This window comes from Megalops cyprinoides, chromosome 3 (assembly GCF_013368585.1).
Source record: "Megalops cyprinoides isolate fMegCyp1 chromosome 3, fMegCyp1.pri, whole genome shotgun sequence".
In the NCBI taxonomy this organism is placed as follows: Eukaryota; Metazoa; Chordata; class Actinopteri; order Elopiformes; family Megalopidae; genus Megalops; species Megalops cyprinoides.
Window position 1 is genome coordinate 44,060,081 of NC_050585.1, and position 12,450 is coordinate 44,072,530.

At 38.1% G+C, this 12,450-nt stretch overlaps 1 protein-coding gene across 4 annotated transcripts in view; it reads right to left on the minus strand.

The window, feature by feature from the left end:
* Positions 1 to 9,150: 9,150 nt before the first annotated feature.
* The window catches only part of gabrg2 (gamma-aminobutyric acid type A receptor subunit gamma2), a 35,293-nt gene continuing 31,993 nt past the window's right edge, over positions 9,151 to 12,450 (minus strand). For 2 of the 4 annotated variants that reach the window (XM_036523039.1, XM_036523037.1), the window contains one exon: positions 9,151 to 11,035. In XM_036523039.1, the coding sequence (XP_036378932.1) occupies positions 10,757 to 11,035 (279 nt within the window). In that variant the 3' untranslated portion in view covers positions 9,151 to 10,756. Of the gene's footprint in view, positions 11,039 to 12,450 lie in introns of all 4 variants that reach the window. The other 2 variants (XM_036523038.1, XM_036523036.1) reach the window with 1 other exon arrangement.

A 12,450-nucleotide genomic window follows, 5' to 3' on the forward strand; every position in this document is an offset into this window, starting at 1 on the left:
TATGCGAAAGCTATTTAGTGCAACGTAAATTCAAATAATGCACTATAACATAAATATACTCTGCTCATTATTTGTCCAGCTCCCTTGAGGATGAACGAATTCTTTAAAGTCTTTCAATATGTCAAAATTCAGCTTTGTAGATGTTTTATTTTTGTATAAAAGCTTGACGATAGGATGTGAAGATAAAGATCTTATCTATTTTGCAATTTTTTTATAAAATACATAATAAACTGTACTAGCTATTGCACAATTATCATGGAAATAAATGATAAGGATTGTATGAAAACTATGAGAACTCAGTAACAAGAATATACAGAAACAAGCCACCATGAAATTGTATTTAAAGTTTATCACAGTCATTTGACCTCAAATTATATAATTAAACCATTAAAATATGCCTCTTTGGCATCCAAACTCAGTCTTAAATGAACTGTGAAGTCTGTCTCTCCCCTGTGTCACTGCACAATTAGCTACAGCTGAGTCCTGTGAAACAGTGTTTTTAGCCCAACTCTCTGATGTTTCATGGCCAACCTTTTTGTTTTTGACTTACTGCAGACCACTTCATCAACAGGAATTTGCTGTAACCCTAATGAGCTGAACTGGTATTTCCACAGTAAAGGAAAAGCAGATTCATCTGAGGCGCACACCTGAGCAGATGTATATTATCCTGACAGCAGCACGGTGACCTTTGCTCTTAGAGTTTCTCACACCTCAGTACTAACTGCCTAACAGGGCAAATTTATCTTTGCTGGCTCTAGGTGACAAAATATAGATCAGCAAGTAATTGAGGGAAGATCATGCATCAAATGTTCAGCTTTCAATTCAAGCACGAACCCTCCAATTTAAAACAAGACACCAGCTGTGTGATTTAACAATCAATTTAGAGTTAAAAGATGTGTTGCTACAAGTTGATATAGGCCAAAGGTATCCAAAACTTTTCTCTGAAGAACAGACTACAAAGAAATGTTCATTCATGGGTGAGTGTGCAAGTGAGAAGCTAGACAACTAAAACAAGATAAGACGTCCACAAAAGCCTTTCAACGGAAATTCACCTGCTGAAAGAGAAAGCCCTCCTTTTCACTTAAATTCTAAACAATGATATTGTTAGTGTGCGTGAACCACACATTGGTATGTGTACAAAACTTTTTTCCATGCAGGATTCTTGATGATTCAAACAATCCAAAACTCTTCATGTGAAATAATCTCAATATTTTTTTTTATTTAACTATACATTCAAATCTTGTGGATTGCTCCAGCTAATAATAAGGTAGGTCCTTGATTCTGGGAGGGTCAGGCTCCAGGCCTGAGAGAACTCAGTTCTGAATGCTCAATTGTCTATGTGATTACCTCTGTATATTGCAAAACAAATAGCTTTGGGCCTGCATACTGATTTGTCAGTGCCTATATAGCCATGGTATATCAAAGCTGAAAATCATTTTCACTGTAAGGGTGAGTGTCAATATGTAAAAAACACCCTGAATTGCAAAAAGTGCAGAATTTATTGATTTGTGGTGCAAAGTTGAGGATTGCTTCTAAAACACTTGGAGAAGTCAGAAAATAGAGAATACAAGCCAAGTGACCATGTTCAGTATGCTGTTTTTGACTGCCTTCTGAATACCTGTCATTTTTTCCCACTACCCAGTATATCTGAATATCAGTGGGCATCAGACAATATCAGCTATACTGGAATTGCTGTCACTGACAATAAGGAGCGTTTTAACATTACTTGTAATGTGTGTGGACAATGTGCATTGAGGAATAGGTTAAAAATGGATTAACAGAGTGGGTTCAAGTTGTCATGGTGTGGTACAAAGCAGTATTATCACTGTGTTACAGAACACTATTTTTGTGTTCTGTAAACTACCGTACCTTTCTTTACTATGTTCAATTCCACCCACCATCTATAGCCACACCAAAAATATGGGCACTCAGAATCTGATAGGACTGTATTTACTTACTCCACGCTTGCAGATTTCTAATGCAGTCAGTGCTTTTGCAATTTACACTAATCAGAGTCTCTGCAGCACTTTGGTACAGAGGCTGATAAATGCAGGTCTGGAGGCTAGAGAGGTTGTTTATTAGTATCTGTTTATATAGTGATATCTACAGCGAATATGTAAATAAATTGAATTAGGGTGATATAGCACTCTGCTTGACCTCATGCCAAACAACATCCCTGGATGTGACAGTATTCAATATTTAATATTATTCTTGCCTTATTTGCCACAATCGTTGCCCCGCCTCAGTGAGCATGATGCAGTAATAATAATACAGAATCACCCACTTTCATATGTTAAAATTACATAGGCTGAATAATGAAACACAGTTACATGCAGTGATGGTGACATGCTGCATCCATAAAGCAAGTAAATTAGATTTGCAGAATAGAACAAAATGAACTCCATTACAATGGCACACATGATTATTGAAAATAATTGAGGGCCATATGTGGCATATTGTATATTGTATCACAATTCAACACTGTATGTTGTATACAGTACAATGGAATTGAAAGTCCTCTTCAGGGGACAATTTAATATTCTGGTCTGTTCTCTTCTATTCCACATACTGATCCAAGTACCAAAAAACCAATCAAAAGCAATGAATCATCCTTACAGCTATTAATATTGATGTTTGCCAGTTTGATAATTGCATGTTTTTGTTGCTTATGCATTTTCAGAAGCAAACATCAATCTTTGCTACTTGTGATTTTTTTTATCACTCAAAGTGCTCCTCATTTGAAAAGTAGCACTCCACAGTTGCTCTTTGAGATTATTAAATATACGGTGTCAGTGCAAAGGCTCAAAGTCAATGATCTCTACAGCTCTACAGTCTTCACTAATTACACATTTCTTCAGCTCAAATATCTGTTTTTGTGATTTATCTGAAACACGCACTATGACTGTATTTTGTATAGTATGTTTAGGCCAGACTCTTGAAAACATCAGCAATACAATTGAGTTGCAATGAGCTTTGACACTGGAAAAAATAATGTTACTGTATCCCTTTTCATCAATTTACCGTAATTATATTATATTAGATTCAACTTGATAATTCCATCAGTTTTGCCAAACATGCCTTTTCCCCATTATTGAAAATTGCATTCTGCAGCCATAATTGAATGCTTCAGAAAAGGAAGATGAACTACATTCTCAAGAGGCCAAAATCACTTTCATTGGACGTCGACAAAGTGTATCTCCCTAGCTACTCCCAACTACTACCCCCAACGGTGTAGACAAGCTACTCAGCTTCCATTTGTAAACATTTGCTATTGTCATCTGTGATTATTAAATTACACACTCTGCTCCATGGTATGATGATGATGATGATGATGATGATGATGATGATGATGGATTACGATGGTTATTATTATTCTGCTCTATGTATGTGTGCCTGTCATGCCTTGTTAGTCTCTGTCTGTAGGAAGATTTCTGCATGGATATATCAACATCACTGGCAGCCTATTTTAAGCTGCTTGGGCTTAGTAACATTTTGACTGAAATCATGGAGGGCTCATTGCATAACTCTGTCTTAAGCACAGGCTATCTCTGTAAACAGGGATTAATTATCAGAGCTCATTGTCAAGATATCAATCCGCAGTCCCAGTCAGCAGTAACCATGGCAATGTGGTCTTACACAATCTCTGAGGAGCTGAATGCTGAACACACAGATCGAGCAAGACAATACATACAGACACACACAGACACACACACAAACACACACACATACAGTGATTTGTTTGTCATTAACGACTAAATTAATTCAACTAATGAAAAAAAATGTCAAGACTGAATGATAACTGCTCCAGCCCTCTACAGTAACTCTGGCTTCTAACTTTGGCTACATTTCTGCATTAAACTAAAAAAGCAAGCAATCCCAACAGCATTAATGCGATGCGATATGCCAAATGCAGTGCGAAGATTTAGTTTCTCTGTGGAAAAAAAGGGGGCTGGCTAATAACTTCCACTTCAAAGTGCAAGTCCTACAAAAACACCATTTTTGTGTGTGCGTGTGTGTGACAGGGACCTGAAGGCTGAGAGCAAATTCAGGTTGGCATCTGGATAATGATATAAAAAAAAGTGAGATGCATATTGCATAATTGATGACAGGCCCTTGTAGTTCCAGTTTTTCCCCCTCAGAAGAGTGTGTACCTCTGCAGATGAAAGGCTACCTTTGATAGTGCGTTGTGTAATAGCCAGGGGAGCGCGCTGCCATCCGAGCCCCTGCAGCTGCTACACCGGCCCAGGGGACGAGTCAGTGCCAGCGCTGGGGGGTCCGAGCCAACACGCCGCACCCGCATTTCAAACGCCCTGCCTCCTCCGACCGCAGCCGTCGCTGAACAATCAGCGCTGTCACTGCGTAAAAAAAAAAGGAAAAAACTCTCTATCGCAGCAAATCTGCACTGTCATCTGCCACTCTCTCATGCTCTTTTATTTCTGTTCCCGTTCTCGCTCCTCTCGCCCCGCTTTGAAGGAATCGTTAGCTCTGCTTTCGAGTGGATCGGGGAGTCTGGGGGGGTGGTGTCTTGTCGTGTGCTTATGTTCAGTCGACACGTGACTGTTTTAGTGCAGTCTGTTGCTGCATTGTTTTACTGTTTAATTATTCACCGTTCTTCATCAGCAGGCTGTGTGTCTTAACAACAGTATCCTTTTAGTAGGGCATGCAGCTCAAAATAAATATTAATATGGGTGCGATGATGTCAAGTGCCGCATACCTGATTTGAATATGAAACAGCAAACAGAAGCAGTTGAAATAACAGTGTTCCACTGTACAATTGTAAATATCAAAGTGACTTGTGTCCTGAATTCAGCACAGACAGATTCTGTGGAACTCAACAGCTTAGATCTGGGATGAGGATTTGGTAACTGTAAAAAGAAACATTGCAAGGAACATTAAGTGATTATTAGCAGCTAATTATCCATAAATTAACTATACATTAACCTGCATATAACCCATTCATAAGAAGTTATTGCACGGGTCATTGTCAATGCCACGTCCTTGTTGTTCATACTATGTACAGTAAATTTCTGTTCACATAATAATGAAAATTAATCTTGAAAACTCACTTGTAAGAGGGTACTACCAGCTTGTAAGGCAAGTTGTGATATTGCCTATTTTTGACAAATTAATAGGTACTTGATTAAATGCTTGATAAGTAATTAAATCATTAAACAATGTTAGTGGTATTCTTTCAGTGAGAATAATCTGACTGTCATGTATACATTTTGTTAAAATATGTTTGATCAAAATTTTATGTGTCTAAAAATGTCTAAAATTGAAAGCTTGCATAAGCGCAATTACAATCTAACCACTTTGGCACTTTCTCCCTAACTTCGAGTAATACATCTAAGGAAGTATTTACATTTTTAAATATCATCATAAATTCAAGTCACTGAACACAGCCAGAAATGTTATGTAAAAATCTGAAAAATGTGAATCTTCTTCAAATTCATTACATTACTCACACACTCCCTTATGCAGAGCAACGTATATATCATCTAATTATACAGCAGGATATTAACTGAAGAAACTCAGTTTAAGTTCTTTTCCCAAGGGAACAGCAGAAGCACCCCACACACAGCACACCACTACTCCACACTGGTTAATACAGCAATAAAATATTATTCGTCCTTTTGCGCAGCCATAATAAAGCTATATGCCATAATTTTTCATACTGTGACACAACTTTAGGGTCTTTTTATTGTGTACATTTGTTATGAAGTCTGGCAGTTGGGCCTACCTTTACGGAAGGGCAAATGAAAGAAATGCAAGCGTATTTCCTATCCTATCCTAATGCAGGACTTCACTGCGCTTTAACATATGGCCTCTCTGTACGTGCCAAGGCTTGGCTCAGCTGTTGTCTCGATGAATTGGCCCTGCCTGAACATGGTCTGTGCGACTCAGCAGGCTACAGTTGGCTTATTCACGAGGGAAGACAGAGGTTCCAAGGTGCGGCATCCATTCATTTCCTCCATACTGATGTGTTAACGTTACGATTATTCAAGGAAAACTCTAATAAATAAATAAATAAATAATAAGTCAGTTACTGACTTTTTTTCAAAAAATACTATGACTTTTTATGCTAATCAACAATTAATCAATTGCAAAAAAAAAAAAAAAAAGAAGAACAAAGACATTTGTAATCGGTTGAAATCCAGGGGTGCACTGGACTGTGGCACGATGTGGCAGTGTAACATTTGCACAGACACAGAGTAGAGCTTGTACAGAGAATGACCTTTAACCGCCTTTCCACTGAAGTCAGGCTTTTTTTTTTTTCTGATACCATCTATTATCAAAATAATTCATCTGCCATCACTGAGCTGAGTCAGACAGTAGTTGGACTTGGAATGATGCCATTCTCAACGATGCAACAGTGTGCCAGTCAATGCAGTTCAATACTGAACCATGGTAAGTGTTGTGCTTTTTTAAAACAACCGAACAGCACTCAGTTTCTAAATTCTACCTAATTTTCCATTTCTAATTTTTTTTTTTACATGAAATTAAAGCAGAAAAGGGGAGTGGCACCAAATAAAAGTGGCCATCAAATAGTGGTGAAGAGGGGAATGAGTGTGTTTGGCAGAGCCATCCTGAGAACGCTAGCTTAGCTGTAAAATAATTAGCTGTCGACTCATAAATAATGAGTACCAGACCCTTGACGTGACAAAACATTCTGATAAATGCAACAATTTTATTGTAAAATTCCACAGCTGTGTGCAATTCCCTTATGAAAAGGATATTTTTAATACATACAGTATATTTTGAAGACCTGAACAATAGCTGATCAGTGTCCTTTTCATACACTACTCAAGAAATATACATTGATAGCAAACAACTAACATTTCCATTAGTTTCAGAATTATTCTTTTAATTTGGAAACCATTTGCTCAGCACTGCAATGACAGTGTGATTATTCTTATACCTGTCTGACAATAAAATATATAACAGTATAAATTATTTACATGTTTTCCACACTTGTTTCATTTATTGTTTTCCAAAATAAATGACTTTGCCTTTCTGTGATCCCTGAACATTCAGTTTCTAAAAAAATGTAGTCAAAATACTCATTCCAATGTTATAATGTATGGAAGAATATTCAGTACCTAAAAGTAACACAATCTATTTTTAAGTCACAGACCTAAATATATGCCAAAAATACTGTACCTATGTAATCTGAATGTTCAAAACAACTACATTATATTCAAAAAAAGCCGTTCTCCTATGTCAACAGAGAAATAGTGTTTTGTAAAATGACGTGCTAGCAGATTATTTATCACTAGGATAAATTTCAGAAAAGTAAATATTTGTGTATAATACTGTATTTTGTCTAGCACAGAAGGAAGAGAAGTTTTGTTTGTTTGTTTGCAGTTTATCAGTGAGCTAGATGTTTTCAAAGATTCCAGTAATGCAAAAATTTTCATTTTGGAAAACAAATCAAATGCCTCCTTAATGATCACCCATTTTCACACCCCGGTTTGTTTCAGGTCGTAAGCTCAAAGGCTGTCGTTTTAGCTCACTGGAAGTGTATACATTTCCAATTTCCTTCAAATTTGGCACTTCAATTCTTTTTTTTTTTGCCCCCATACACTTACATTCCCCGCATTTTAAACTAAACAAAAACACTGCAATAATAGCCAAGCTGAGCAATTTCTCCTACCACAAACATCTTTGTTCAGGATATGAATACACACATTCTCTTAAGACAGGACATCCCGGATGCAGAGCTAAATCTTGGCATTGCAAGTCCGACAAGCAGGCCCTTCAGCGAGTTCCAGACAGTTGGGGTAGGGCAAGATACTTGTGCAGTTTTTTCCACAACAATTTGATGAAAAAAATGACCAAAAAACTATTTTATAGTGTTTCGTGCTTTGGAATGACTCTGTCTACAGCATTTTACAGGGATTATGGGTGATGCAGTTGCTCAGGGACTCCATCCCAAGGACATCTTGGAGAGACGCCGAACAATGTTTTAATCTCTTAAACTCGGCAGAACTCTTTTGGTGTCACAGGAAGTGACCTCACTCCAGGGATTGCCGTAAACCTGTCAGGATGGATGACACAACCCAGACGTATGGATTCACAATTCTCGAGTGATGATGCAAAAAGAGAATTTACACTTCCATAAACACATAAACAAATCATCAGTGTACAAACAAGAAAAGCGGATCGGTAGCACCTGTCTAGACCACAATGTAAAAAGTACAAAATAACAAGATGAACATTACCTTACTTAAGACAAAACTGTGTCTCTAGGAGAATACTTTGACAAAGGACATTTCTACATTGTAGACAGGCTCTCCAAAGGAAAAAAAAAATATCATAGCCTACAAATGGGTTCTTGATGACTTTCTGGATACAAAAAAAAAATACAGATTCCCAAGAATTACACTGCAACATGAAAACCATCTAATAAAAAGACAGAGGCAAAGTAAATACACAAATTTCTGCTTTAAAAGGTTAAATGCTTAAAACTGAGTGCTTGTACCTTGTCAAACTGATAAGATTAAGACATTAGTTTGAACATCAATTGCAGGCTCCACTCCCATACTACAAAGTCAAATAACTCAGAATGCAATATGCTGAAATGACACCGTGCATATGAAGCATGACTAATTGAGAAACATAACAAAAAAAGTCCAACCTTCGTTTCTTAAGGGAACTTAAAAGTATCCCTGAAGATTTACCAACTCTTTGTCTCCTATATAACCATAGGCAGGTCATTTGAATTTCCACAGTGTTTTCTTCAGTTGAGAATAAGGCTTATGCATCAGTCCTGTCACCAGCGGATACTCTCTGCACACCATTCAAGCCCGTCAAATTGCTTCAAGTTGGGCTTCTTGACTAGGGATATACAACAAGTACAGAACACATGGAATTGAACCCGACAAACATAAACACCATTTCAGACTGATGGCAAACTCTGTGATTCTCTATTAGTATCTCTAGGGAAAATCTCTATTTGCATGTCTTGATTACACACATATTGATGCGTTCCAATGAAGTGCAGATGCCAAAAACCAAACCATGCCATATTGTATAACAGCAATTTGAAATATCAAGTTTGTTCAAAGGACATGGAAAAGAAGTAAAACTAAAAAAGTTTTTTTATGTTTTTTTTTCAAAATTTTTGTTTGGAAAATATTTGTAAATAATATTCTCGATAGTATGCATACTCTACCTGCATCATGACCAATCATATGCATTTCCTTTTACAAAGCCAGCATTGGCAAGGACTGGGAATTATAATGTCTTCAGAACACTTGATGAAAAAGGTTCATTTCTGCAATGTCAGACATCAAAAAGCTGTAAGCTTGTGATTCCTTGCGGTCAAAAAAAAGACCCACTGCAGGAGAAATGCCAAGATTTTCAACTTATTGGACATATATGTATACATGGCTGTATACGCATTTTCTCATGTTTTCCCAATTACACTGACTTGCATGTGTAGCAGTTTTATTTTTTTAAATTTCCATAGACAACAGTAGAAGACCTCAATACATATATTCATTTTTTGGCCTGAAAGGTGCATGCAATAAATGTAAACCACTACGTTATATTAAAATATTTACAGTGTCTGTACAGTTGATCGTAGACCATATATTTGTATAGCCCTGACCACACACTGAAAAGCGAGAATGCACTGCCCTTACACAGCATCAACCTGTTGTGTAGATATCAATAGTTTTCAAAATAATACTCACTATTTAAGTCCTACCACTGTTAAAGTGCTTTTAAATCCTGGTCTGTTGAAATCTTACATTTATATGTATACTGTTAAAATAACTGAGGAAGAAAACAACAACATACAGATATTTTTTTTTTCCAGAAAAACAGACCCCTAAAGGGAGTGTATTTTGAGGAGAGGAGGGAGGATAGGAGGATTTTGGAGTTGGGGGTGGGGGTGGGGAGGGGGGTGGACATAAATGGTCACACAAATTTCAGATGAGGTTTTGTTCTGGAGTTTCTTGCACATCAGAAACACCTCTCAATTGGGGATTGATCTGAAGTAATTTACAATGCACCAGCTACACGCTGCCTTTAAGGGGAATGTTGTTATGGTTGTAAACCATACAATGCAAATGTGCCCTTGCATAAATCCATAAACAATAAATGATAATACTGCAATTAATAATAATAAAATGGGGTACTGGTTTTATTGCTTTTTAGTGTTTAGGTCGCCATATTAGAGGGGAGATTTGTGGTAGCAGCGGGGAAGGGAACTCTGGGGCCAGGGACATGTTTGTTTAAGGGCAGCTCACGGACACAGGTACCCCGGGCTGTACTGTAGAAGGACACAGTGTCATACAGTGCCATTTTCACTGGCCCTGAACCACCACTCTCTGACTGGGAGGAGTAACGAAACCCCTACCCTGCCGAGGCGGTGAGGAATCCAAGAAGTCTCCAGTCCCCGTTCTACCCTCACATTCCAAAGACTCATAAACACACCACTGCCTTCATCATCATCATCATCATCATCATCATCATCATCATCATCATCATCATTATCATCAGCGTAATCTTCATCCCTCCCCTTCCTTCTCCTTGTTTGGTTTTGCTACAACATTTGCTTCTTCCACCTAGACAAATGCTTGTTTCAAAAGAAACAGACAGAGAGAAACGAACAAATAAATTATTACAGACAAACTGCAAGCTGTTTTTTTGTTGTTGTTGTTGTTGTTGTTGTCGTTTAGATTTCGTTAGGCCAAAAAAGGTATGGTCTTGCAAAGAGTAGTAGACTAAGGCCAGCTACACGCTGGATCTACAGGTAAAGGTAGGAGACCCAGTAGACCAGGTTGAAGAGACCGAATGCGGTGGGGAAAAAGATGCGGGCGTAGGAGTCTATTTTGGCGATGCGGATGTGCAACCGGCCGTGCCGCCACGCCCCCGAGCGGCAGTCCTCGAAACAGCAGAAGAAGCTGGTGCAGTCCTTCCCGTCCAGGCACTCGTAGCCGTACTCCTCATCCCGTTCCTGCATGTGCGTGGCATTGTTCATCTGGATGGCAGTGGCCGACCGAGGGCGGATGTCCACCGTGGGGGTCTGCTTTTGTCATGGTGGGGTGGGGGGGCGGGGGGGGCGGGGGGGTGGCGATGGGAGAGGGGGAGAGAACACAGAGTCAGCACCAACAGTGACAACAAGTGCGATGGGGCCTAACTAAGCTCCACTCTTCATAAAAACAACAACAACCAAAAAGCAGTTTGAACTTTATACTGGCAACAGAAATAAATAAAAACCAAACCAAAAATAAGCCCACAAGTAAAAACCCCGTGTTTAATTTTAGCGGCTCACAGCTTGACGTGGACCGCTGCCTTTGAAAGAAGCAATGCGAACGACACCTTTGGGTAAAAAACCCACGATAAATCTGGCTTTCGAGCGTCAGCAGTTTTTTTTGTTTTGCGGTTAGTCCTTCTGAGCAGATAGATGATGCTAGTGCTGGGCAACCCATATTCAACTTTGCAGCAGCACATATGTGCAAATAAGGGAAAATACCCCAAAAACAGAATGTCCCAATACTACAACAACCCTGTTTCATTCAGGGTAACTTAATTTTCCCTATTAGATTCTTTCATATGTCTGTTTAGATATATTTCTGCTAGCTACAAAAATATTATTTTAGACAATTTTGAATTCAGAGAATGCCAATTACACATAGCAGTGAAAACAAAACATGAACTAGGTTCTGTAACATTCTTTGTAGATAGAAAGATATTTTTGTAGATATTTTCCTGTACTTTATTGAAACCTATGTGTGAGTCTATTATGGTATTTGTGCGACTAAACATCCTGACATAAAACAATTTAGTATTGTCCCACTCACCTCTTAGTCTTAAATGAGGTTTTGGTTTATGCTGATTTTAGCTGAGTGCTTGGATTTCCTTGGAGCATCACTTTCGGCTTCTCATTTTAAAATGAATCTTTTTTCATTTTGACACGCTCACTCTGCATTTACACCACTGTTCAGTTCAGGTTTTCCTCATTTATGTGCACTGCCTTCTAGGAAGCCTTTGTCAGCATGTTCGTCGATTCAAACAGGGAATCTTCAGTTAGCTCTGTTTTTGGACTGGTAACAGCAGCCTTTGTGCTCATGGGAAGACTGTTTATTGACGGATTCATTACTTTTTGACAAGCTTCAAGGAAATGCATTTTGATGTTTCTAAGACCAAGCATTCCATTAATTCATTGTCTGGAATCTTCAGAACTATGTGGGAGACGGAGGTTGAGAGCGCTTTCTACATCACCATGGTGATTATTTAAACCACTCAAATCATATTTCTAGCAATAATATTCTCTTAGTTCATTTAACAGCATATTATGAACTGGCTATGTCAAGATTTCAATGTTAAACAACCAATGTGTGTTGTTTTTTATTTTTTGCCAAAGAAATAGTTATGGAAAGCTTTACACATTTCTTATTTTATTGAACATAAATACTCACTGCAGTTCCTGATATTTCA